At 38.4% G+C, this 24,656-nt stretch overlaps 1 protein-coding gene across 1 annotated transcript; it reads left to right on the top strand.

Annotated features, from left to right (window-relative positions):
* Nucleotides 1-1,010: 1,010 nt before the first annotated feature.
* On the top strand, nucleotides 1,011-22,960 carry LOC121957742 (neurocalcin-delta B). The gene is made up of 4 exons (XM_042506493.2): nucleotides 1,011-1,210; nucleotides 15,960-16,393; nucleotides 18,583-18,688; nucleotides 20,910-22,960. The coding sequence occupies exons 2-4, from the start codon at nucleotides 16,016-16,018 to the stop codon at nucleotides 21,002-21,004; spliced, it is 579 nt and encodes a 192-aa protein (XP_042362427.1). The 5' UTR covers nucleotides 1,011-1,210; nucleotides 15,960-16,015; the 3' UTR covers nucleotides 21,005-22,960.
* Nucleotides 22,961-24,656: the final 1,696 nt, after the last annotated feature.

Raw genomic sequence — 24,656 nt, 5'->3', positions numbered from 1 at the left:
GTTTGCTGACTCAGCAGGCAGGAGGAGTTCTCAATGTGCTTTATAAGGCCATTAAGAAAATGCTCCCTGGAACACCGTCTGAATAAGCCCTGTGGCTTTGACTTCCACTAATCATCTTAGGCAAAGCATGGCTCTCAATGTGCCTGCAAGGGAACACCTGTACTGGGCCACTGTGAATGCATGGTGGTTATCATCACCATAATCTCTCTCATCATTATCATGCAATACTCAGAAATAAATAAGCTTATTATGTTGCTGTTCCAGCAGAACATATCAACTAGAGGTGAATGGAGCAACGCAAATAAAGTAAAAATGAATAAGTAAATAAATAAAATTAATATATAACTATTCATTTTTATCATGTGAAACCCTGCAAAAGTTGCAAATACCCCTCATTAGCAAAAAAATAGCAAGGCAGATAAATTACACATGATACATGCAAAACTAGCCTTAGAAATTGCATTTGCATTAAATTACATTTGCATTACACTTCATCATTGAAGACATGCATTTGGACAGGTGAAACCTGAGAACACTTGCACTGCACAGCTGCACAGCTTATAGCTACGCTAAGCCTGTAAGACTCTGAAATATATAAAATGTTGCTTTATTCATTTTTCCTATCCGCAACAAGTGTCCCAACATGCTAATTATTATTATTATGCCAAAACTGTTGTTTGTGTGGCAATGTAGCCAATATGTGCCAAAACAACTCCCACTGTTAAGTTGTACAATTTCTTCACATTCCTGAGATATTTGGAAAACATTTTAAAACCCGCCAACTTTACTACACTTCTACTCTTTAATACTACATATCTTCTAGTACCTATTTTCATGGTGTTATACCTATGTTTTAAAGGGTTTATTAGTCAGACAAACATTTGCTAACTTCTGTGTGAATTTTTCACATGCTAAATTTAATGAATGGGCAGGGTTCTTGTTGCCAGGACAACGCGGCTTCCCATCCCATTGGTCGCCGCAGTACCACGTGACGAGCAGCCTTGACGTCACGGCGAGAGGCTGCAGGGCGAAGCGGAGTGAGAGCAGCGGAACAAGCCTGACAGAGTTTGGACTGAGAGCAGCCGCGAAACTGAAGCTCCTGAGTGCCTCCTGCAACCTGTTGCCGTCCCCCTCGTCTCTGAAAGTTTTTTGACACGAGGTAATGGACTATTAAGGAGACTTCTGACTTCCACAGCAACTTAAAAACGAGGTAAGTTGTCGTTGATGTTGTCCCTCCTTCGCAGTTTTCTCCTCTTCCTGTTACTTTTTTTTTGCTTGCAGCTCAGGTGAGATGAGTTTACAGGATGAAGCTGCTACTCTGCTCTCGCTAACACTGATTCGTCTATGTGACAGAGCAGGAATAACTGTGGACTCATTTTCTGCAATAACTTTGCAGTTCGCTAGCATTACAAGATGCTAGCAGCGGATAAAGCTTTACCGAGTTTTCTAATCGGATGAGGCTTCTTCTTCTTCTGCTCTAAATGAAGCCTCAGAGGAGCCGGTGGAGGTGCTTGCTGTCTTTCCATATTTAATTGTAGAATGAGTGAGGACAGGAAGTGAAAAGGGAGTCCTGCCGCCACACAAGGCTGATTGAAGAAGGGTATCTCATTTCAGCAAATACACATCAGTCAGCCAGTGGATTAAAGCAGGAGACAGGAAGTAGCATTATAGGACCAGGGTTGGAAATTACTTTATTTGTCCACCTGGCATTGTGACTGATGGATACCACAATGTACCACCCACTTAATAATCACTATTGTTTTTTGGCTGATGAGTGAAGCAAATCTAGTAGCCACTTGCATATTTTACCAGCATTTGGCTGGGCACTGGAGCTCATTTCCAGCCCTGTTTGGACTGTGGGGGCTGTGAGTTTAAATGTCTGTTTTATTGTGAATGAATGCTGTTTGTGATTCCTCTTCTTCTTATATAGTTAGTGCATAGTGTTGTAGCAATCACTTGAATGAGCTGACCATCTCCAGTACATTACATTTCATAAAATATTTAGGACTTGAAAAGAAAGTAGCTGTCAAAGAAGTCATGGCGACCAATCAATCCTAAAAAGATCAAATAGTGGCACTGTCTAGTTGTATAGTTTATAGTTGGTATACTACAACAACAGAGTACTAGTTAAATAGAGCATAAAATAACAGTATGCTATTATTTTCATCATTCTGGCATACGTTTTTGTAGATTCATTGATTGTTTAGTCTATAAAATGTCAGAAAAGGTGTAGGGAAAAATGTCCATCACTATTTCTCTCTTCTTATGTCCAAAAGGGAGACACATACTTCCATTTAAAAGACAGTTTTGAGTTTCAATTATGGCAGTACAACATTTGCTTAACTAAAAAAAAGCCTTCCTTTTAAGGGACATTGTATCTGATAGTCATAATAATCTAATATAACTATCTAAGACTGTGACACCAGGATGTTTTCTGAGATGCTTCTCATACTATAAAATCTCAAAAGGTTAACCCTAATTTATAGCTTCCTTATGTTTTTTTCCTCATGTTTAGGTCCAAAAAAGGCCATTTGCAATTTACCTGAGCCCTAGATGCTGTCTTTAAATTGCTCATACTCAAACAACAGAACTTGACTTGCAGGATATATTTATTGAGAAATCTTTTTATGTGAGAACACATTATTCCAGTTATTTTACCAATTTTTGTATATTCATTAATTGAGTAGTCCATAAAATGTGGGAGAAAAAAATGTCCATTGCAATTTCAACTGAGCCAAAGGTGAGGTCTGCTAGTTTTATCTGACAACAGTCCCAAATCCAAAGATACATACAATATAAAAAATAGTGCTGAAACAATTAGTAGAGTAACTAACAATTTTGATTGGAGACCAATAGTTTTTTTTAATTTATCAAGTAAAATGTCAAATATTTGCATATTCTTCCCTCTTAAATGTGAGAATTTGTAACATGTTTTTCATTTACATAAGATAATAGGACCAATAAAAGGCCTACCGCAATTTAACTGAGCCCGGGGTCAGGTATTTAAATTGCTCGCAACACAACATGAATTGCAAGATATATTTCATGAGGAAAGTTGACATCTCAAACATGTTTTTAACTAGAGCACAAATAACAAATTATTCCGTTATTTTCAATCTTTCTGACATTACTTTTTGGGGAGATTTATTGATGGTTTTAAGCCTATTTAATGTCAGAAAAGGTTGGAATAAAAATGTCTATAGCAATTTCTCCTGAGCCCAAGGTGAGGGCTTCAGACTTCTAGTTCTATCTGGCAACAGTCACAAACACAAAGATACATACAATATAAAGCAAGCAGTGCTGAAGTGATAAAGCAACAATTTTGGTTGTAGACCAATGTGAATAATTTATCAATTAAAATAGCCCAACATTCACTGTGGGAGAGAGAGAATACACTGCTTTTTTATTTTACACTAAATAATGAAACGAAAAAAACAACTCACAGATGCAAATATTTATTAGTTGCAACCCAACTTTGAATTCTGTATCGAAGAATTTGGAGGCCCCGTGCAAATGTACCTTCTTTGGCTTGTGGCTTGTGGTAGTTGAATGCCACTGGTTTGGTTTTGATGTGGGATGTAAACAAGAACCTGTCGTAGCTGAATTTCTTTTGGAGGTCCCTGCGAAGTGTTGATGAAGTAATCGAGGGCAGGCAATGATGTAAAGAGACATGAGTGGACACGGAAGGAGAAAATGAAACGTTACAGTGACGAGGGAAGCTTGAGTCGTTGGATTGAATAAAAAATGTAGCTGCAGGAAATAAGAGTAAAGAGGTTAACTCACACAGACAAAAACAAGAAAACTACCACTGACACACACATCCAGTTTTGCTATCTTTGAAGCTCTGAGGCTTCCAAACGCTTGACATGTTTTCAGGGAATTTCAAACAAAACTGAAGTGAAATACTCTGTCCTGCTCCTCCCCTCACCTTAGGCAGCCAACAGGACCTGCAGAGGTGCTAACACAAGGGTGGAGTCCAGATAATAGCCCCCTTGGTGTCAAAAGCATCCCTCCAAACATTTCAAGATGCTGAACTCTTCCATACATGTGCTAAATTTGAACAGATGTTCTATTTTCATGTGCGTGGGTTTGTTTTGGGCCAGACTGACCACAATGGCAGCATCCTCTGTAGTTATGGTCGTCCGTGCGGCTGTCGCTGCTCTTTTGACTTGTATTAGATCTTTTTTAGAGAAAGCGAACCAGGAGAGAGTGATCAGAAGAAAGCAAGGACGTGTAATTAAACTGAAGGAGCAAGAAAGAGCTTCACACGCTGAGATAAAGAAACAAATTCTGGCCTGTCACACAGATTTTATTTTGGATAGAAAGCTGCTTTTCACACAGGCTGTGCAGCAGATATCACTGGCAGAGAGGGGTGGGAGTTGTTTAGTCATCGGACAGATTGACATTTCCATCTCTGTAGCCTTTGTCTTTACAACAGGCTGTTTCAGAGAGAGAGGCGCGTTTAGATATTCAGTGCAAAGTAAACAGCACTCTCCTCGTGCAATCAGTAACAATTTGCTGCGATTTTGTGCGTACGTGTGTGTGTGTGTGTGTGTTTGCCCAGTCTTGCTGCAGCTCTGCCTTCTTGCAGTTGTTGTCAGTGACACTTTTTTATCTTGTTCTCATTCGCTCCCTCATAATGGCTTCTCTGTCATGACTGTGGTTTTCTGCAGCGCCTTGACGCACGAAGCTCTCCGACTGACAATGGGAGCTCATGACATGTGTGCTGCATTATGATGAAGTTGCTGCCACAGGTTTCCTCAAAGGCAGGATGGATGGGATTTAGAGATGTGAAGAAAAGCTGTAAGAAATAGTCAAGAAAAGAAACTGTTTCTTTTAACGTGTTGTAATATACGTAAATCACAGTTGAAGACTACTATTAAAGACAACTTAACCCCTGTCATTTTTACTAGCATTTAAGTTGTAATAACAGTTGTGTTGGAGCATTTTCCAATAGTCACATTCCTCTGATGTCCACTGAAATGACTGATAGAGGCAGTAATGAAGGTCGTGTTGTGAGATAAACACAAATATTAAGGAAGGGTAAGAGGAAGTTGTGGCTATTTTTAGAGCTGTTGCTATGAAAGTTTGTGTTTTAGGAGTGATTTGACCTTCAGCCTCAGATTGATGTGAAACTGTTTTATGTTTGCATTTGGAGGAAGTTGGCTGCAACTAGTGTTTATTTCACATATAGATCAATCTGCTTATTATTTTCTCAATTAATGATTCAGTCTAAATTTTGATCTTTAGAGCCTGTGGTGACGGAAATAACCCAGTACCAAATAGAAATGTTCTGTTATCATATTTTGTCTTTCAGATACCTGCGCTTGTGTATCGGCCAATGCCAAACATCGATCAAATACAACATACTGTGCATGTTGCCTTTTTACTGGTGGGACGTTCCAGTGTAAAATACTCCTAATATTGCTGACATTTTTCTAACAGCTAATATTAAACTATTTATTGGAAAACAATTATTTTCACCTGCCTAGTAAAGTAGTTGCCAGTGGCTGCCCAGTGCAACTTACTGTATTAGCTTCTGTTTTAAAGCAGGATAGAAGTGATTTTCAGGAAAACTGGCGTTTTATCCTATTTCTTTTAAGTTTATTAATAAACTCTGTTGTATCAGATCCCTGCTTAGACTTAGACTTGCCAATACCAGATCCAACATATAAGGCACTATTAGAGACATCCTCACTACTGATATCAGTATCAGAACAATTCTAGTACCAAGTAGTATCAAATTTATACAGTTAAATGATACCTCCATTTGATCCTTTTGAACCCAGATCTAGAAAAGTATGACTGTTTGTATGGTTTTGCTTGCTGCCAATCACTGCAAGACTTCTTTGATTTAATGCGATGTGTGATTGGCCCACTTCAGCAGCAGCTCAAACTCATACAGTCTGTGGTGCAGTGAAATTGAGAGCAGTGTGTTTGACGGAGTTGACATTTCAGTGTGCCGAAATCAAAATGTTCAAAAGTATGGTGGCATTTTACGTGACTGAATGCTTCCATACACATGATGGGTATCAAATGAAGTACTCTCTTTGGTATCACTTTAGGGCACTGGTATTGGTATTAGAATTGCAGTTTTTTAAACAATACCCAGTCCTACCAACTGATACTCCAAAAACCAAATTACATTCAATTTAATATAATATATAACAAGGAAAAGCAGTGAATTTTCACATTGGAGAAGTTGAAAGCAGAGAAATTTGGGCAATTTTGACAAAAAAAAGTGACTGAAAAGATTTTTCAATTATACAAATAATTAGGGCTGGGTATTGTTTAAAGACAGTTAACAATACAAGTATATTTAAAGTGATACCAATACCAATAGAGTGCTTCATTTGATACCTTTTACTCTACTTAATTTAATACTTATCACATCAATTGAAGCATTCAGTTGTGTAAAATTTGTCTAACATAGCCATACTCTTTAACATTTCGGTGGAATTTTATTTTGAAAAAACTGCCAAATCCATCAAAAACACTGCTTGACTTCACTCGTAGCTGCTGCAGTAGTGGGTGAACCACAGGCTGCTTTAAATCAAAGAACACTTGTGCTGATCAGCTGCAAAACCATACAAATAGTCATTATTTTCTAGATTAGGGTACAAAAAGGACTGAATGCAGGACTTGTTCGACTGATGTTTTGATACTTCTTGGTACTGGGTTATTTCAGTCAACACCTTAAAAGGAATTGACTACTGATACCCAGCCCTAGAAATAGTTTGACAATAAATTTGTGTCAATTAATGTGTTTCACCTTTAAACTAAAGGAGGTTTATGTCACGAGACTATTATCATCAGTTCGCACAAATCAGCAGATTCACCTGAAATTGTTGCACGGTCTTTTTCTTTTATCTCACTATCTAATCCTTCTTGTCTTGTTCTGCTGAAGATGGTAGTTTCTGCTGACAGACTCAGCACAGGTCCGACCAACAGTAAACCAGCACTGACCTTACACTAAATAACACAGGAGATAGAGTTGCAGTTAGATATTCAAGGAGCCACTAAAGCACGCTACACTAAACAGCGCTCCTCACGATATTTGTAACGTGAGCACGGGTGCTCTCAGTGCTATGCCGTGCTGCAGCAGTGTTCGATGGTGGTTTGAAATGTGCTGCTGATCAGACGTGTGATTGCAAACGGGCTGCAGGCAGAAGACGTTTAAAGAGATAGATTTGTTTGGTGTGTCAAGATGTTGAGGAGCTGCAGGGCATTGGTTTCAGATCACGTAAAATTTGAGCCTAAATGGCACAAGTGAAAGCCGTAACCTCGTAGTTCATACGAGCCAGACTTATGAGAGCCATGTCTATCAAATGTAGTCTTTTCTTTTTTTTGTTTTATATATATGTAGCTGAGAACACATACTGTGCAAGCTCTCTGTGCTCAACACTAGAGGCTAGTTTCTGCTGGTTTAACCGCTCTGACATGACTTTGATGTGGTGGACATCTTCAGTTACTGATGTAGATCTCTGGCAGAGCGTCCAGAGTCACAGTTGTGACGTCAACCAACATGAGCTTAAAAATGTTCCCCAACGACAAGATAACATCTCTTTTTAAAAGAAATTACACACTTAAGCATGGAAGGCCAAGGATTATACATTAAGGAAACACATACACAATAATATGTTTTGTAAACTTTTGTCCATCAGCTAGGAGACAGAAAATACATCAACTACAGATTTAATAATGGATTAATTGCTTTAAGGCAAACTTATTATTGCTATGTTTGTAAAAAGGTTCGCCAGCAGAAGTGAAAATAAAAGATTCCGATTTATTTGATGTTTATTCTCGCTATTTTTGCCTTTTTTTCAGTGCTGTGTCTCTTAGATGCTGTTGCTTACACTCTGGCACCTGGTCTCTACAGTTTCATAAAGCCCTGACCTCACCAGAGTGCTGTGGGGGTGCACCATGGATGTATAAAGAGAACTGGATACAGCCTAGGAGGCAGCACTCTGTTCATTTCTAACTTGCTCAGTGGTGCTCAAAGCCAAAAAAGTACACTGCCATGTATAAAATTGACCTTGATGATCGAAACTGCTTCCACATCGTATGGCCTGAAGAGCAGGCGCACTAGAGACTTTTGATTAAGTGCTCCTTTAATTTAAATGGGAATAAAATGATTTAATCATCAGCTCTTCTCGACTATCCAAACATTATGGATTCAGTTCTGATAATGAAGTGAGTCATTTTGTGAAGGTTGTGACTCTCAAAAAAAATATTGATTTACAGATGGCTCTCAGATGTCTATATTGATTTCATGTAAGTCAAGGGGAAAAAAAATATTGTTTTGGGCCCAATGGACACATTCTTAAATTGTAATTCCACTGTTTTCCACTATAAAAAATGTCTTCAAAGCCTGCAAATAAGAAAATACAGGCAGACAGCAGAGTCTCTGCAGAGAAATACACCGCCACACACTGCTAGTGGGTCATAAGTGATGATTGAGAGGGATTTAATTTGTATTAGTTTATACATCGTGTTTTTTTTCTTTAAATTCTGCGTAATATACCTTTAAGCAGAAAACAAGCTCAAAATTTCAGCTTTTAGCTTCTTGAAGTACATTTTTGATGGGTTTTTTTTCCATGCTGTAAACCAGTTTTGGACTATGTTAATCAAACACACAACTCTGAACGCTTATGAAAACAGATGATAAAAAAAACAAATAAATTAGTCGCTTAGATAGCAGAAAAGAAAGAGTCCTTATGATGTTGCGTTCCTCTCAATCACATGTCTTTGCCTGAAATCAAAATCACATTAAACTCAGACTTAAGCTGCTGCCTCTCAAGTTTGTTTTAATTTCTCCTCGGCTGAACCTGTCTACTGTGAGACAGGGAAAGTTGTTGTTTTAAGTATCTTATCACAGCTGAGATAAAGCATAATTATTTAATTGTGGCCTGTGGGTTATAATCAGATTGCAGATCTCGCAGGTCTAATAACTGCTCGCCTGTTAGGTCGAGGATGATTGGCCTCAGCTCTGCAGGCTGATCACAGAGGGATCATGTTGCACTATGAATGTATCATTCATAAACTCACTATCTGTGATCGGGTCTCTTTCATTCGCTCTGCCTCTATGCCGGGCCTCCCGCCCAGCTCTCCTCTGCTCTCCCTGTTGTTGGATTATCTGTGGGACCTTTGGGTTGAGATTTACCTGAAGGGTCTAAATGGAGAGTTCTGCCTGTTACGTAAGTGGACAACAAGATGTTCTGGATGAATGCCGTGTTGCAGACTTTTGACTCTAACAACAAGAATGAATCAACTGTTCAGCTGCTGCAGGAAAGTTGTGTCCTTTTGTCTCATGTCAGAAGTAAATGTCTCTTCAAAGTAAAATCACTCAGGCCATTTTCAGTGAATGCAAGACTCAAATGAACGGTCCATCACCAAAAACAGAAAACCTATATGTGGCACCAGATGCTGATATTGTGGCGAGTTGCTATAAATAAATTAATGTGTGGGAAACCCCTAAAGAGAATCTGCAACTATTGTGATTATCAACTTAAAAACACCGGTTCTTTTTTGTATATAATAGTAAATTACTATTTTCTGGCATGCTATAGGCCATGCAATCAGCCAAGAAAAAAGATAGCTGAATCAGTAATGAAAATAATTGTTGCATGTCCTATGTCTTTTTTTAATGGAAATGAAAACTTCTCTCTGCTGTGATTCAGCACTGATGATGATATGTCATGATTTTGTGTTTAGTTGCATAAGATGCACTGTTGTTGTTGGTTTTAGGAGTTAAATCTGTCTCAGAGCCAAGCACGCTGATCTTGTCCTCTGCTGAACGTCTGAACAACATGTGTGTACTGTAGGTGTTATTAGAAACTGAAAGCGACAGCCTATCTTCTGCTGGATTATACCTGCACAGGCTGATGTCACAGTCTCTATTTCAGGCCTGTTCTTCTCGCAGATGCATTCTTGAGCTTAAAAAAGTGACTGATGTACACTTGGTTGTCATGACCTTATGGGATGGTCGAGGTAGAGACAATGCTCAATCACGTGATCTGTCCACTTGTCAAAGCCTTGATTATGTAAGAGGGCCATCAAAGGTCTGCCAACAGCAGCAGGTAAGAGTCTTAACGGTTAAATGTAGTCAGTGATCTCAAAGAGCCAGAAATAGCCTAGTTCTTAGGGCTGACTAGTTGAAAGGATGTTCAATGGAGGTCTGAGCTCTCATCCCATCATTCCTTATTTTAAAATACTGACCCCTTTAACCAGCATGGGCAGATTATTAGACAGTGGCCCCTGGGTGGTCAAAGGCATGCAGGAGGCCCCAGCACCTCAGAGCAAGACAAACTTTATAGTAGTTTACCCCCTTTTTGTTGCTGTTTTGCATCGTTTTGTTGAGCCTCGCTGAGGTTTTGTGTCTTTTTGTGATCATTTTGTACATCTCTTGAGTGAGTCTCTTCATGTCTCCTTGCAGCTGTTTTGCATCCATTTGTGGTTGTTTCGTGTGTCTTTGTTGTTGTTTTACCCGATTTTGTAATTAGTATGAGTCTCTTTGTGTCTTTTAGCTTTTTTGCATTTCTTTGTGGTCATTTTGCATCTCTTTGTGGTTGTTTTGGCGCAAGTTTCTGTGTGCATCTTTGCAGCTGTGAGTTTCTTTTTTTTGGATGTTTTGCATCTCATTGTAGTTGCTTTGTGTCTCTTTTAAGCCATCTTGTGTCTTTTTGTGGTTGTTATGCCCTTTTTGTGTCTGTTTGAAGCTGATTTGCATCTATTGCAGTCATCATGAGTCTATGGAAGTTTTGTGTCTCTTTGTATATGTGTTGCATCTCTTTGAAGTTGTTTTGTGTCCCTTTGTGGTTGTTTTGCCCTTTTTTGCAGTCATCTTGAGTCTCTTTCGTGTGTCCTTGGAACTGTTTTGCATCTATTATAGTCATTGTGAGTCATTGTGTATATTGTGGAGTATATGTCTCCATGTCTTTTTGAGATTTCTTGTAGACATTTAATGTTTAATCGTGGTCATTTTGAGTCTCATATTGGTCACTAGGTGTCTAGAGTGACCTTTTGCAAGTTAAGGCCAGAGGGGGGTCCCTGACACTTGGGGCCCTTGGGCCTGTGTGCAGTAGGCCTGTTCAGTAATCTGTCTGTGGCCCGGAGAGAGAAAGTGTTAGCATTAGATGTCAAATTACATAATGTCATTTTGCAGAAACAAACAACTTACATGTTTGCTTATACACACTGCACATGGAGCAATACCTGCATGTCTGTTTACTGCGGGAGGAAGCAAAAACCCACAGGGAGTGACATGCAAACTCCACACAGAAACAACACCCAGCTGTGTAGTATGAAAAAACCCCAAAATCTCTATAAATAAGTAAAATTGTAATGATTGAGACAATGTAATGTAAGACAAAGATCAGTTCATAACACACAAAAAGTCAAAACAAATTATTTGCATTAGTCAATTTATAATTTTTTCAACAGATGTCAGAAAAAAATGTGCATTATAATATGTTGTTGTGAAGCCAGTAGGAACAACACTAATTAACCTTCCCTTCGTCGTTCAGAGTCATGGTGAGAGAAACATTTTATTCGGCTTTGTTTGTGTAAACAGTCTGGCTGAAAGGAGTCTGTATGATTAGAGCCGCAGCTAAAAGCAAACAATTAAGCTGCCAGTCTGCACAGAAAGTGTAATTAAATGCTATCAAAGAACGGCATGTAAAATAATATGTTTTTGGTTTTTTTTTTCTGCCAACTTTCTGCTAAAAACCGGAGCAGTTGTATTGCCAGTAATCATGACAGCGCTTCACAATCCATTAAAAAATTAAAATGCAGATTGTAGAGTGTGTGCCGGTTCCGGTTACTGCATGAGACAAAGAGTGTGTGTATGAATGAAATGAATCGAGGGAGTCAGGGTGACGTCAACATGTTGATTAGCAGTTTTTTTTGTTTTGTTTTTTTTGTCTTTAATAGAAAGGAAAGCTTTTAGTGCGACGGGGGGAGAAAGAGAGGGGGCGACATGCAGCAAAGGGCTGAGGCCAGAATCAAACCCGCGGCTGCTGCGGCGAGGATCCAACCTCTGTACATGGGGTGCCTGTGTCAGCCACCATATAATATCAACACGGTCCATTTAGGTGCTTCGGGGTCTGGGTATTGTGCATGCTGGCTCACTTGAATGGCTTACAGAGACACTTAATTGAAATCATTTGTTACATCTGTGCTTTTCTGGCTAAGACAAGTCACAATGTGTGCTGAGAAAAAAACACAGTCCTGAGAAGAGGTCTAATTATGTAAAATAATTGAAAACGCCTTCATAGGTGCACGTTGAGTGTGTGCATGGGCCTTCAAAAGCAGAACTAAAAATTATTTTTATTATCGATAAACCTACAAATTATCTTGTCAATGAATCTTTTGGTATATAAAACATCATAAAAAAACAAAAACACTGCTAAACACTATATCCTTGAGCGCACAATAATGCCGTACTTTGTCCAACTACCAGTCCCAAACCCAAATGTATTCAATTTATTATAATTAAAGACAAAGAAAAGCAGCAAATTGTCACATTCAAGATACCGGAACCCTCAAATATTTGATACTTTTGCTGGAAATATGACTCAAGCCTTCATATTAGCTGATACCTCAGACTTTAATGTTGTACTGTCAACAGCCCCCCACGTTGCCCCTCTCAGGTCTATAATGTTTGCCTCTGTGCAAATTAAAGGCAGGCGCTCTTCCAGTCTGAATATCAGCAGTTCACATTGGACCCCTGCTGTGTAGCTGCTGCTATGTTTTGCTGGGGGAGTGATGAGTGTGTAAACAGGTGTTAATCTCCTTTTTTCACACTGCTCCAGCATTCACACCGGCATTGAAGTGAACTGGGGGTAACAGCAGGGAAATCATTAGAGAGGGCTGCCACATTGCAAGAGCCCATTGTTTACTCCGAGTTAATTAAAGGATTATCGCTGGCTGTTTATGGAACATACAAGTGTGAAATAAAAGAAGAAGAGGAAGACTGAGTCCTTGCATCAGCAGTTAACAAAACTAATAAAAAATACAGGCAGTTTAATTCAAACTGCATCCACTTTATCACATTCATACAGTTTCGCTTAAAATTGCTAAATCAATTTTTGCAGAGCAGTGTTTCCAAGATGCTCTGTTCCCTGTCGAGCTTGTCACCAAAACAGCATTTCTCATTAAGTTCACTGTTTTTGGGGAGAAGAGCACCTACTTTCTAGGGAAGTAAATGTGCTGGCAGCCTGTTTTCAATCAGTGTTAGTTAATGCATCAGCTGGAAAAGCAGCAGTCTACATTTGCAAACAGCGGTAATAGTGAGGCAGCCACACTTAAGAATGTTTCTTCCCATTTTTATGACCTTTCTCAGGGTTCCTGTGGATCCTTAAAAAAAAGTCTAACATGGCATTGAATTCATTTATCTAAAAATAAGGCCTTAATTGGTATTAAAATGTGTTAAAAGTCTTAAAAATACTCAGACATGGGAACTAGGATTTTATGAATCATTTATCTGATTTTGCATTTAAAATCTCAAAGGAGAAGAAAACACAGTTAATTTGTCTGATGAAGAGCATGTAGCTCGAAACGTATTTAAATTAAATATTTATGGCAGCATAATCAAGTACGTATATAATTTCCTAAATGCCCTTTGCATTGATGATACCAAAAAAAGTGATGTTATATGTTACAATAAAAATTAATGCAAAATTGTTCCTATACTCAAGTCGTTTGTGTCAGTTCATTTTTTTTTTTTTTCAGTTTTGATGATTGTAAAATGTGTCTTTAATGTAATTCCAAGTGGCATGAAAAAGTCTAAAATCTAATTTGCCTTAAGCTGTAGAAACCCTGATTTCATATTTTAGCTCCAGGGGGGTTTAAACAAAATAAGTGAAAAGGCACAAACATTGACGGGATCTTTATTTCTCTTCCTGGAGCAAGATACCTGCACAGCAGTTTGCTTTTGCCTGACCTGACATTGCTGATTGTATCAGTCATTATCCTCGGCTAAGCTTAGAACAGCTTCCCTCTTCTCTTCAGCCTGGAGAGCTCAGCAGCAGCAAGCGGTCTGACAGGGGAAAGTGCTAAGCACATTAGCTGCAGGGTTAAATGATGAACTGTGTCTTCTGTTGAGCGTTAAGGCTCCCTGTTCATTTTCTGCAACGAGTCATTCGTTACAGAAGAGTGTGACTTTTGTTAGACACACCAAGTTGGATCAGCTTGTCAGCTCACATGCACTTGGAAAGTCAAGTCCACTTGAGGTTTTCTACTATACTGCATTTTTTTGTCCATGTTTTATTTCTATAACCTCATCAGAGTCCACACCAAGTCAAAAAACTATTTTGACTATTAATACAGGAGACTTGTATGTGTTTAGAGGCGCCAGCGTCTAGTTCCTGCAGGAAATGGAAGATGCATCTGCAGAGATGCACACACAGACACATTGGCATGCATTGGGGTTATCAGCAGTGTGTGCGCTAGGCTTTTGTTTTATTGTGGTGGTTGTGCACCATTAAGACATTTAGTGGTCTCCTGTTGCAGGTGCATGGAGGACTGAATCTTGCTGTGCATGTGCACATGACTGCACACTGAACTTGATCTCCCTGCTTTTCTTCTTTCTAGTGCTCTATCATTGTTCCTATGACAACATTTATTTGAATGAATGAATCTTTTATTGTCATTATACAAATATACAGTGAAACTCTCTCAATGCACTTTGTCATGAAACAGCAGTAAACAGAATGATAAAGATCAGTGCAATTAAAAAGGCACCAAACTCTAAAGTAAATTACCGCCTTAAAAAAGAACAAAGTGAAAGCAAAAACTACAAGTTTCCATACTGACAGTGAAGCTTATATCAAGAGATGATATGAAGAAAACAATTTGTACGCCACAGTTTGTATTGAATACTGTTGGTGCTTTTATTTATTTCCATCATCATAGGCTACATTGACCTTTTTTAGAAGTCAGGGATTAGTAGGAGTCAGTTTTGAACAACTGAGGACCTTGTAGAAATTAAATCTGCCCATTTTTTTTTATGAATGTATGACATTGATGTTTTATGTCTTTTTACTGGGTATAATGATGTCAAAACATATTAGTTGCATATTCATGGCATGCTCTATTCCTTCCTGCCTCCAAGCCAAGACTTAAGGGCCACAACAGAAATAAGTCATCTGACTTTACTGCAATATACTGATCCTATCACTGATTTTAGTGCTGTATGCACATTTTTTCACCATATTTTAATTTATCAAATCCGTTAATCAAACAGCTCCTTGTTTCGCAACAAGCTCATGCGATCAGCTCAATTAGACATGCTGTTAGGGCACATTGATGATCCAAAACTCCCCACGGGGAATTGTTTAGCAGGAGCAGTGAGCCAAGCAGATCCTGAAGCTTTTCGTTTCCTAAGCAATTTATCTGGTAGATGATGGCCCACCTTGTTTTTAAGCAGCTAAAGAGGAAGATGTTTCCATCAGGAGCTGTTAGAGCATGAGTCTGGATGACAGATGATAAAATATTTGGTGTCTTATGAGTGAATTTATTATTCTTCATTTTAAGAAAAGCAAAATTGTTTATGTCAAAAAACGGGATGTGTGTGTGCTAGTGTAGTGGTTCTCAACCACGTGTCACTGAAGGAGTTTGAGAGGGTCCGCAGGAAAGTGGGGAATTCTTCATTTTCACTTTTTATTTTTACAATTTAATTCATTATAGAAGCCTAAAATGGGAAAGACACATAATAGTGACTATTGTGATCATAGGTTTTACTTCTTTCTCATTCATCTCCTCTTCTGTTCCCAATTTGTTGCTGCTCCCTAAACAAGAGAAATGAATCCATCTTTAATGTGTGAAAGTGCATCATGACTGTACTTTTCTCATTTAAAATCACTGTCCTTCCTCCTCTTGTTTTCAAAGGTTCAGGGTTTTTCTTCATTTTAGTTCTAACAACTTTTTTCTGTCTCTCCTTCTCTCTCTCTCACCGTCAGAAGTCTAAATCGCCGCTCCCCTCACATCACCCACAGCTTCCACAAAAGCAGCGACCATGGGCAAACAGAACAGCAAGCTCCGTCCCGACGTCATGCAGGACCTCATGGAAAACACGGACTTCACCGAGCACGAGATCACGGAGTGGTACAAGGGCTTCTTGCGGGACTGCCCCAGCGGCGCGCTCTCCATGGAGGAGTTCAAGAAGATCTACGCCAACTTCTTCCCGTACGGAGACGCCTCCAAGTTCGCCGAGCACGTCTTCCGCACGTTTGACGCCAATGGAGACGGAACTATAGACTTCAGGGAGTTCATCATCGCCCTGAGTGTGACCTCTCGTGGTCGGCTTGACCAGAAGCTGAAGTGGGCGTTCAGTATGTACGATCTGGACGGGAACGGATACATTAGCAAAGCAGAGATGCTGGAGATCGTAACGGTGGGTTTGCTGTTGTCGTTCTTTCTGCTTATGTCCTTTACACTTTACACTTTACACTTCTTGAGCTCTATATCGCTCAGTCTTACAGTGGCTACTGCACGCCATCATGATAACGCCATGTTCCCTACTCCTAAAACTACTCCTGCAGTGAAGCAACGTTTTGCTCAGCCATCCACACCAGCTGCTACATCATATATCCATCTGCCTCCGTGTTCTGCACCATTTGACTGCCCAAAGCGAGAAAACCAGCCGCTGTGTAATTTTAGAAACCAACAGTTCCTCTCAGACGTCTCTAAAACAGACTTGACCGTGGTGTATTTCTAGAAGGGAGCGGCCCTCCTCTGATCCTCATATTGACTCAGCAGTGTTACATCCAGCAGCTCTAGAGCGGTCCCCCTAACGTTTCTCCAGCCGCCTCAGAACAAACAGTCTCACATGGCCACTGCGTCTTATTGGATAAATGAGACACACACCAGCAATCCCTTACACATGTCGTTACATCACACATCACGGTGCTAAACCGAGCAGAGTGCCAAAGAGTGTGTAATCCCATTGTCCAATCAGTCCTCTTTATTTATAGTGTGTCTGTGTAAAGTGAGCTGGTTTGTTTATGTGTTGAAGGCAAAATATCCATCAGACCAATATATCCTCTCATTATTGAGACTACCAACCAAATATCCATCAAAATATTATCGTATCAAACATATTTTTCGTTCTTTTTTTTAAATATTAAGGATAACATAGAGTTTAATACCGGTAAACAGAAAATAAACTGAAAGGTCTGATTTCCAGATACTCTACACTGACCTTGTACATTTACACATCAAAACTTCTCTCACTATTTATCCTTTCATACATACATATAAAAAAAATACATGTACACATACGTACATATATCTGAAATAAAAGAAAAGAAAAAGAGAAGGACAAAATGTAAAACAGATCCTAAAATGAATAAAAGTAAGGTAATAATTTTATAAGGATAATAATATATTTTAAAAAATTAAGAAACATAGAGAAACAATTTCATTGATCAAATAGATAAATTTATCAACAGTCGTTTTAAATAAAAGAGAAAGAGAGAGACATAAAGGAGGACAAAAAATAATACTGATACTAAAATAAATAAAAATGATAATAATTTAAGAAAAGGTAATGATTTTTTTTTTTTTAATTAAAAACATGGAGAAATTGTTTTGTAGAATTTCAGTTTCTGTGACCTTATATGGTAGAGTTATCTTTCCAATACAGCTGTCAACAAAATAACGATAGAATGGCAAAAAAAAAACCATACTCATGCTTCCCTGTTAATGCCAATTACCTGATACATCAGAGCAATAGAAATATTTATTATATTTTATGTTAATTAATCGTTTCTTTATATACTACAAATACAAAACATTTTACTACCCTTTCCAAATGCTAGTAACTGCCTATGTCTTATCACAACATGCAGGTAAATACTTTAGAGTTGTGGTGTCAGACTTCAAGATCAACTAATTTAAAAAAAATCAATACACTAACTAACTGATAATGATAATAATTAATATCTGCAGCTGTTATCTTGGTGAAATGCAGATGAACAGCTGCTCCGATGGTTCGCCGTTTGGACAGATGACCCAATAAACTCCTCATCATCATGAGGAATATGTCACAAATACTCAGGTTAAAGTGTCTTAACAGAAAGAAGTGACGGGCTTAAAAAGATTAAGTTTGCATCAATATAAGTAAATACTGACAACTTAGAAATACTTAACAATAAGGTAAACACACTCACTTTTCATTCTTTATTTGAAAACCTAAACTATGCCTTTTAGACATGAATACTTCCTGTTTGTTTCGGCCCCAAAGCAAAAAATAAATGAAAGTAATCCTTTATCTCTCTTCCTCCCAGAGGAGCTCATTTGATTGATGGGTTGCATATACAGTATATTTTTCTGCACTTCTGCTACAATCCGGCTGATGCAGCCTTGCTCGCAGTTATGAAACGTGATCAGACTATAGACTCTTTTTGGTTGTCTTTAATGTTGGAGTATTTGACTAAGATATTTACTATAACAGCCACTTTTAAAGAGTTAAAACTCATTAGGTGAGTTAACTCCTTAAAACAACAGTTTTTACAGATGCAGCCAGACACATTAAAGCTCCCACTCTAATATTTGTGTTAATATTTCTTCCCTTTTCTTCAGGCTATTTACAAGATGGTTTCCTCTGTGATGAAGATGCCTGAGGATGAGTCTACACCTGAGAAACGCACAGACAAAATCTTCAGGCAGATGGACACAAATCGAGATGGTGAGTCGTCCTCAGACCGCCTTTCAGCCCGCAGCAGTGTTTTCTGCTAAATCTTCTTTAACACCTGTGACTGAATATGATTATACATTTATTTTGGAAATCTACCCCATGAACACAAAGAGCTATCACATTTTCTGTTTGCTATTGTCGGTTCTACAGTTTTTCACCAGCCTTTTACACTGCCTGGCCAAAAAAAAAGTCGCCACCTGGATTTAACTAAGCAAATAGGTACGAGCCTCCTATTGGATAATTACTGCATGGGCGATTATCTTTCAGCTGGCAACAAGTTATTTAACCCCAACTGGTGCAATGAGTTGCTTCTCATTTCCTAAACAACCATGTCGAAAGACACATCCCGTGGTCGTGGAAAAGATGTTAGTCTGTTTGGGAAGGGTCAAATCATTGGCATGCATCAAGCAGAGAAAACATCTAAGGAGATTGCAGAAACTACTAAAATTGGGTTAAGAACTGTCAAACGCATTATTAAAAACTGGAAGGATAGTGGGGACCCATCGTCTTCGAGGAAGAAATGTGGCCGGAAAAAAATCCTGAATGATCGTGATCGGCGATCACTTAAACGTTTGGTGAGATCAAATCGAAGAAAAACAACAGTAGAACTCAGGGCTATGTTTAATAGTGAAAGTAAGAGCATTGCCACACGCACAATGCGAAGGGAACTCAAGGGATTGGGACTGAACAGCTGTGTAGCCTTAAGAAAACCACTAATCAGTGAGGCTAACCAGAAAAAAAGGCTTCAATTTGCTAGGGAGCATGAAGATTGGACTCTGGAGCAATGGAAGAAGGTCATGTGGTCTGATGAGTCCAGATTTACCCTGTTCCAGAGTGATGGGCGCATCAGGGTAAGAAGAGAGGCAGATGAAGTGATGCACCCGTCATGCCTCGTGCCTACTGTACAAGCCTGTGGGGGCAGTGTTATGATCTGGTGTTGCTGCAGTTGGTCAGGTCTAGGTTCAGCAACAGTATGTGCTCAAAGAATGAGGTCAGCTGACTACCTGAATATACTGAATGACCAGGTTATTCCATCAATGGATTTTTTCTTCCCTGATGGCACGGGCATATTCCAAGATGACAATGCCAGGATTCATCGGGCTCAAATTGTGAAAGACTGGTTCAGGGAGCATGAGACATCATTTTCACACATGGATTGGCCACCACAGAGTCCAGACCTTAACCCCATTGAGAATCTTTGGGATGTGCTGGAGAAGGCTTTGCGCAGCGGTCAGACTCTACCATCATCAATGCAAGATCTTGGTGAAAAATTAATGCAACACTGGATGGAAATAAATCTTGTGACATTGCAGAAGCTTATCGAAACAATGCCACAGCGAATGCGTTTCCGTAATCAAAGCTAAAGGCAGTCCAACGAAATATTAGAGTGTATGACCTTTTTTTTTGGCCAGGCAGTGTAAATTCAGTTTTGCCAGATTTGACGTGGATCTGTACCTCGACTGTGTCATGAAAGAGCCCAATTTGCCTTTGCTGATAACATTACATTAAACATTGTAAGTCTTTATATGAATAGATGGGAGCCTTTAAACAGCTCTATTGCAGAGTAATGAGCGAAGAATAATTTGAACAGGATCAAAGCTTCAGCCTAGTTGTAATAAACTGAAATGACATTTTGTTTTATTGGTCATCCGTTATCAGTCTCTGCATGTTGGGGATCTTAGAAGTGCCTTCAGAAACAAAAGGAAATAGAATAAGGAAAACTGAAGGGATAAAAAAAATGACAATATATCACAATAAATACATTTAAAAAATACACAGTAAAAAATGTATGCAAAAATAAATAACTATTTTTAAAAATTCAGTATTTTAAAATTATATTAATAAATGTATACAGATATAAATGTTAAAAAATATATAAAAATGCTCAAAATTATTATTTTACATTTTATTTGTCTTTATATTTCCACATTTTTTGATCTACTTTTCAATTCTTTTATTAATTTTTCTGCCTATTACCATATTGATTTACTCAAGTGTTTATTTAAATCAATAATTTGTCTGAAAAAAATTGCATTCCTATAAATGATAGTTAAAAGAGCTGGTGAAAATAATGAATATAATCAGGTGTCAAATCCCCTCTGGGAAGATATTTGCTCCTCATTTTCTTTTCATACATTTTTTTATCAGATTAGATCTGCTGCAACAAACAAACAAACAATTAACCAGTAATCTCTGTCTCTGTCTGTCTCAGGTAAACTGTCCCTGGAGGAGTTTGTTGAGGGAGCGAGGAACGATCCCTCCATCGTGCGACTGCTTCAGTGTGACCCCAGCAGTGCTGGACAGTAGAAAAACTGGACATTTTTCCCCTATCGCAGTTTGATTAATTTAACACATTTTTTTCAGAATCTCTCCCTGCTGACCCACCTGAGATTGTTGACATTTGATCACGAGCTGTAGAGGCACATGCACACGCACACACACGCATACATACACACACACAAATATACAACTGCACATACAACAAATACCAAAGCCTGCTGCATGTATAATCTTTCAGATGACCCCATGCACACTGTGTACATGTGCCTCTACGTCAGGTCAAAAGCTACAGACAGCACGGGTCTCATAAACGGTACAAATATAACTCACTGGACTAAAATCCCATCAAAGACTTTGTTAAACACTGAATCAAAGTTGCTCTATCTCTGTCTGAGAGGACAGCCTGCGAGGATAATCCAACAGATTCGTGAGGTACACTGAGCCGAATCCAAGTTTCTTCTTATTCTTTTTCTTGGAAACACGATTCCTTAGTTCAAAGGGAATCACGCTGTTCTCTTTTCACTGGTTGTTGAGTGACGACAGACAGATTTTCACAAAGTATTGCAATCTAACACTGGATGAAATGAAGTATGTGAGTTTGGGACGACACAGCTTGCAGTATGTAGACAGGAGATCTCGAAAATTTGATTTTAACTTTAGAAGAATTTTAGAAGGGATGAAAGATTAGTTTTAAATGTTTATTTTGGAGTCCTACATCAAATCAACTGACTCGTGTTTCTTCATGAAGGGCAATATTTTGACTACAGATCACAACCATCTGTTCCTCTGAAAGTGACTTTTTATGCCAAGTTCTGTGTCCTCACACACGCACAAGTCTACATAAACACACACCTTCGTGTTACTGATGAACACATGAACTTGACACATGCATATAAACTGAGCTGTGATTCTCTTCAACTATGACTCAACAAGTGTATAAGCAAAAAAAAAAAGAAAAGTTAGATGTTATATGAATATATAGTATGTTACTTATATATTCTTTTACTCTGTGATGACATTGTGACGGTTTGCCGCGATGGAAGAAATTCACTTTAAAAAATTTTGACGTATAAATTATTGGAATGTGATGATTTTATTTTCTTTTACTTGACGAATATGATATGAAAGAAAGTTGTACAGTATATTCACTCATATTTATGATAGCGATGTTAAAAAGGAGAGGACCACACATAATGCCCAGCTTTGAATTTCCACAACATGTAGCTTCTTTTTTTCCCCCTTTTGAGAGAGAAAATAGCTATAGATCCCATGCTGCCTCTACTGACACATTTCCCAGGAGGCCAGTAAACATTGGCAGTCATTAAGTTTTTCCTGTACTGTGCGTAAATGGTGTGTAAACAGTCTCCAAATGGTGCACGCATCATTTGAGTGCAACAGCAGCATCTGCAAATTTTGTGCAAATGTGACTTTACATCTCATGAATGTGCACCGAATTTAAAATACAACTGTAATTGTAAGACATTTGAGTGCTACTGTGACTGTGGTGGAGATTTTTTAACAACTAACAGAAAACTGAGGCTGGTAGCGAGTGACCGCAGCATCCACCAAACCTCGCTGCGTTTTTGAAGGATGCACTGATAGCTCTTTACTGCTTAATTTTCACCCGTCTGTACCTGCTGGTCTGGAAACACCATGAAATACAGCAGTATTCGCAGGCTGAGTGATGACTTTGGGGGGGTAGTTGTGATAAAGTCTCTATGCTTCTGCACGTTTCAGTTAGGTGATCGGGTATGTCAGTCCCACATTTCACTTCAATAGCATCTTGTGGTCAAGTGCCAAATATAGATGAATCAAATAAAAGATAAAAACACAGTATTGTATCCATTTATACTGTACAGTTGATACCTGTCGAACAAAAAAAACTTTGTCACTGTATCATTTTGTAGATTTTGTATTGTTAACTTGCATTATGTGTTCTGTGTAGAATGTCCATTTTGTTATTCAAATAAAGGCAAAATGGGATATTGGCTGACTTTTCATTTCAGTGCAGCATATAAGGCATAATTAGTCATGCAAGCAGCGATTGGACCACTTTCATATAGACTGAAATAACTGAAAAAGTATTGGATGGATTGGCAATAAATTCCATGCTTCCTAAACAGTAAATCCTGATGATTTTTTCTGTCAGCAGGTTTTAAGTTGAAGGATGGGTTAACATTAAATGAAATAAAATTTAAATTTGGTGCCGTCTACTTTTTAAATATATAATTAGAATTACAGATTTCTTGATATATTTCTCTAGTTAATCTAATGATTCTCTCTCCATCTCATCTTTATAGCTGGTTTTCATTGTCATTGTCATTTTCTTTTGTCAGCGTTCACAGATTTTTTAAAAAAAAATTTTGCGGGACAGTGGCATGTCAAGTTGCTGATAGCCTTTTTCTCATGTTTTTTTTTTCCAAAGAAATCAAACCATTTTTTTTTTCAGAGTTCAAAGTTTAAATTTTTGTGAAAGGCATCCAAGTGCAGCATGAGAAAACTTAATGTCGATCCAGGTTTCAAAGGGTTAAAGGAATATGTAACCCACAAAAATGACCATTTACATATCAGTTATTCTTGCTGTGTACTCTTGAATTAATGTAGCATACTTTATCAAGCAAACTATATCAAAACATCTGTTTACAAACTATCACACAACTCCAAGTCTCATGCATCCAGTCGCATGCTCAGACTTTCCAAAACACATTGCTTTGCCTTGAGCCTTTTATTGTTTTCCGACTGGGGCTTAAATTGAAAGCATAAATAAATTTCACTTTTAGTCTTGGTCAGAAAGGGCCTAAAGCAAGACAATGGCAGTGTAACATCGAGCAGGCAGCAGGGTATTAGACTTGGGTTATACTTAAAATGTCATGCTTTTTTTTTTAAACTTAAATCTTTTCTGCAGACTGCTGCTCTTTGGCACTATACCTGCTTAACGGCTTCAGCTGTTAGCATTATCATTCTGTTCTTTTGGCATTTAGCTCAAAGAAATCTGTGCTTCAGGTGCAGCCAGAACCAATTGGAAAGTTTATTCAACGGCTCTTGGTACAGCCTCCTCAAACTCTGCGTTCATAAATGGAGAAGTTAGGTCCCACGTGAAAATTGCTTTGATTACATGATTTCCCCTTAAGTCGGAACAACAACTGAGAAAGTCTGCAAAAATTTTGGTACGATTTGACATCATGTATGCAGAAACTTTGCTTATGGAAGTAAATGTTCGGTTGATGGTATTAAACTTTTTGGTATGTTGCATTTTTTGCAATTTTTAATATGGTTTTAAGTTGTAACTTTTAGCTGCTGCCACGTAGAATGACCTGGATTGGTTATTTATAGTTATTTATACGTTTTTTGTAAGCATTACTCCAGATAAAGAAATATTTTTGTAGTTTTAGGGGGTGTATTGGTGCTGAAATAAGTCTGTGACAAAATGACTATTAAAAAAGCTTCAGTGTTAATGTGATGTTTAAATGCTCTGAGCAATAAAATACAACACGTCTTTGTAGGGTCCATGTTTTTTCCACAGTAAGACTTAGTACTCATGAACATACCAAAGTCAGAAGAACAACTTACGGCGCTTTCAAACCAGGATAGTCCGGGGGACTTGTTTCGATTGGGCGGGGAATGCCGAAAAAATTCACACCTTCATTTGGTTTGGTTCACTTTCACACTGCACATTTGA

This window comes from Plectropomus leopardus, chromosome 17 (genome assembly GCF_026936395.1).
Source record: "Plectropomus leopardus strain MGB_pleo_1.0 chromosome 17, ASM2693639v1, whole genome shotgun sequence".
NCBI classification, from domain to species: Eukaryota; Metazoa; Chordata; class Actinopteri; order Perciformes; family Serranidae; genus Plectropomus; species Plectropomus leopardus.
Note: the sequence above shows the minus strand (reverse complement) of the source record. Positions and strands in the feature narration are given on the sequence as shown.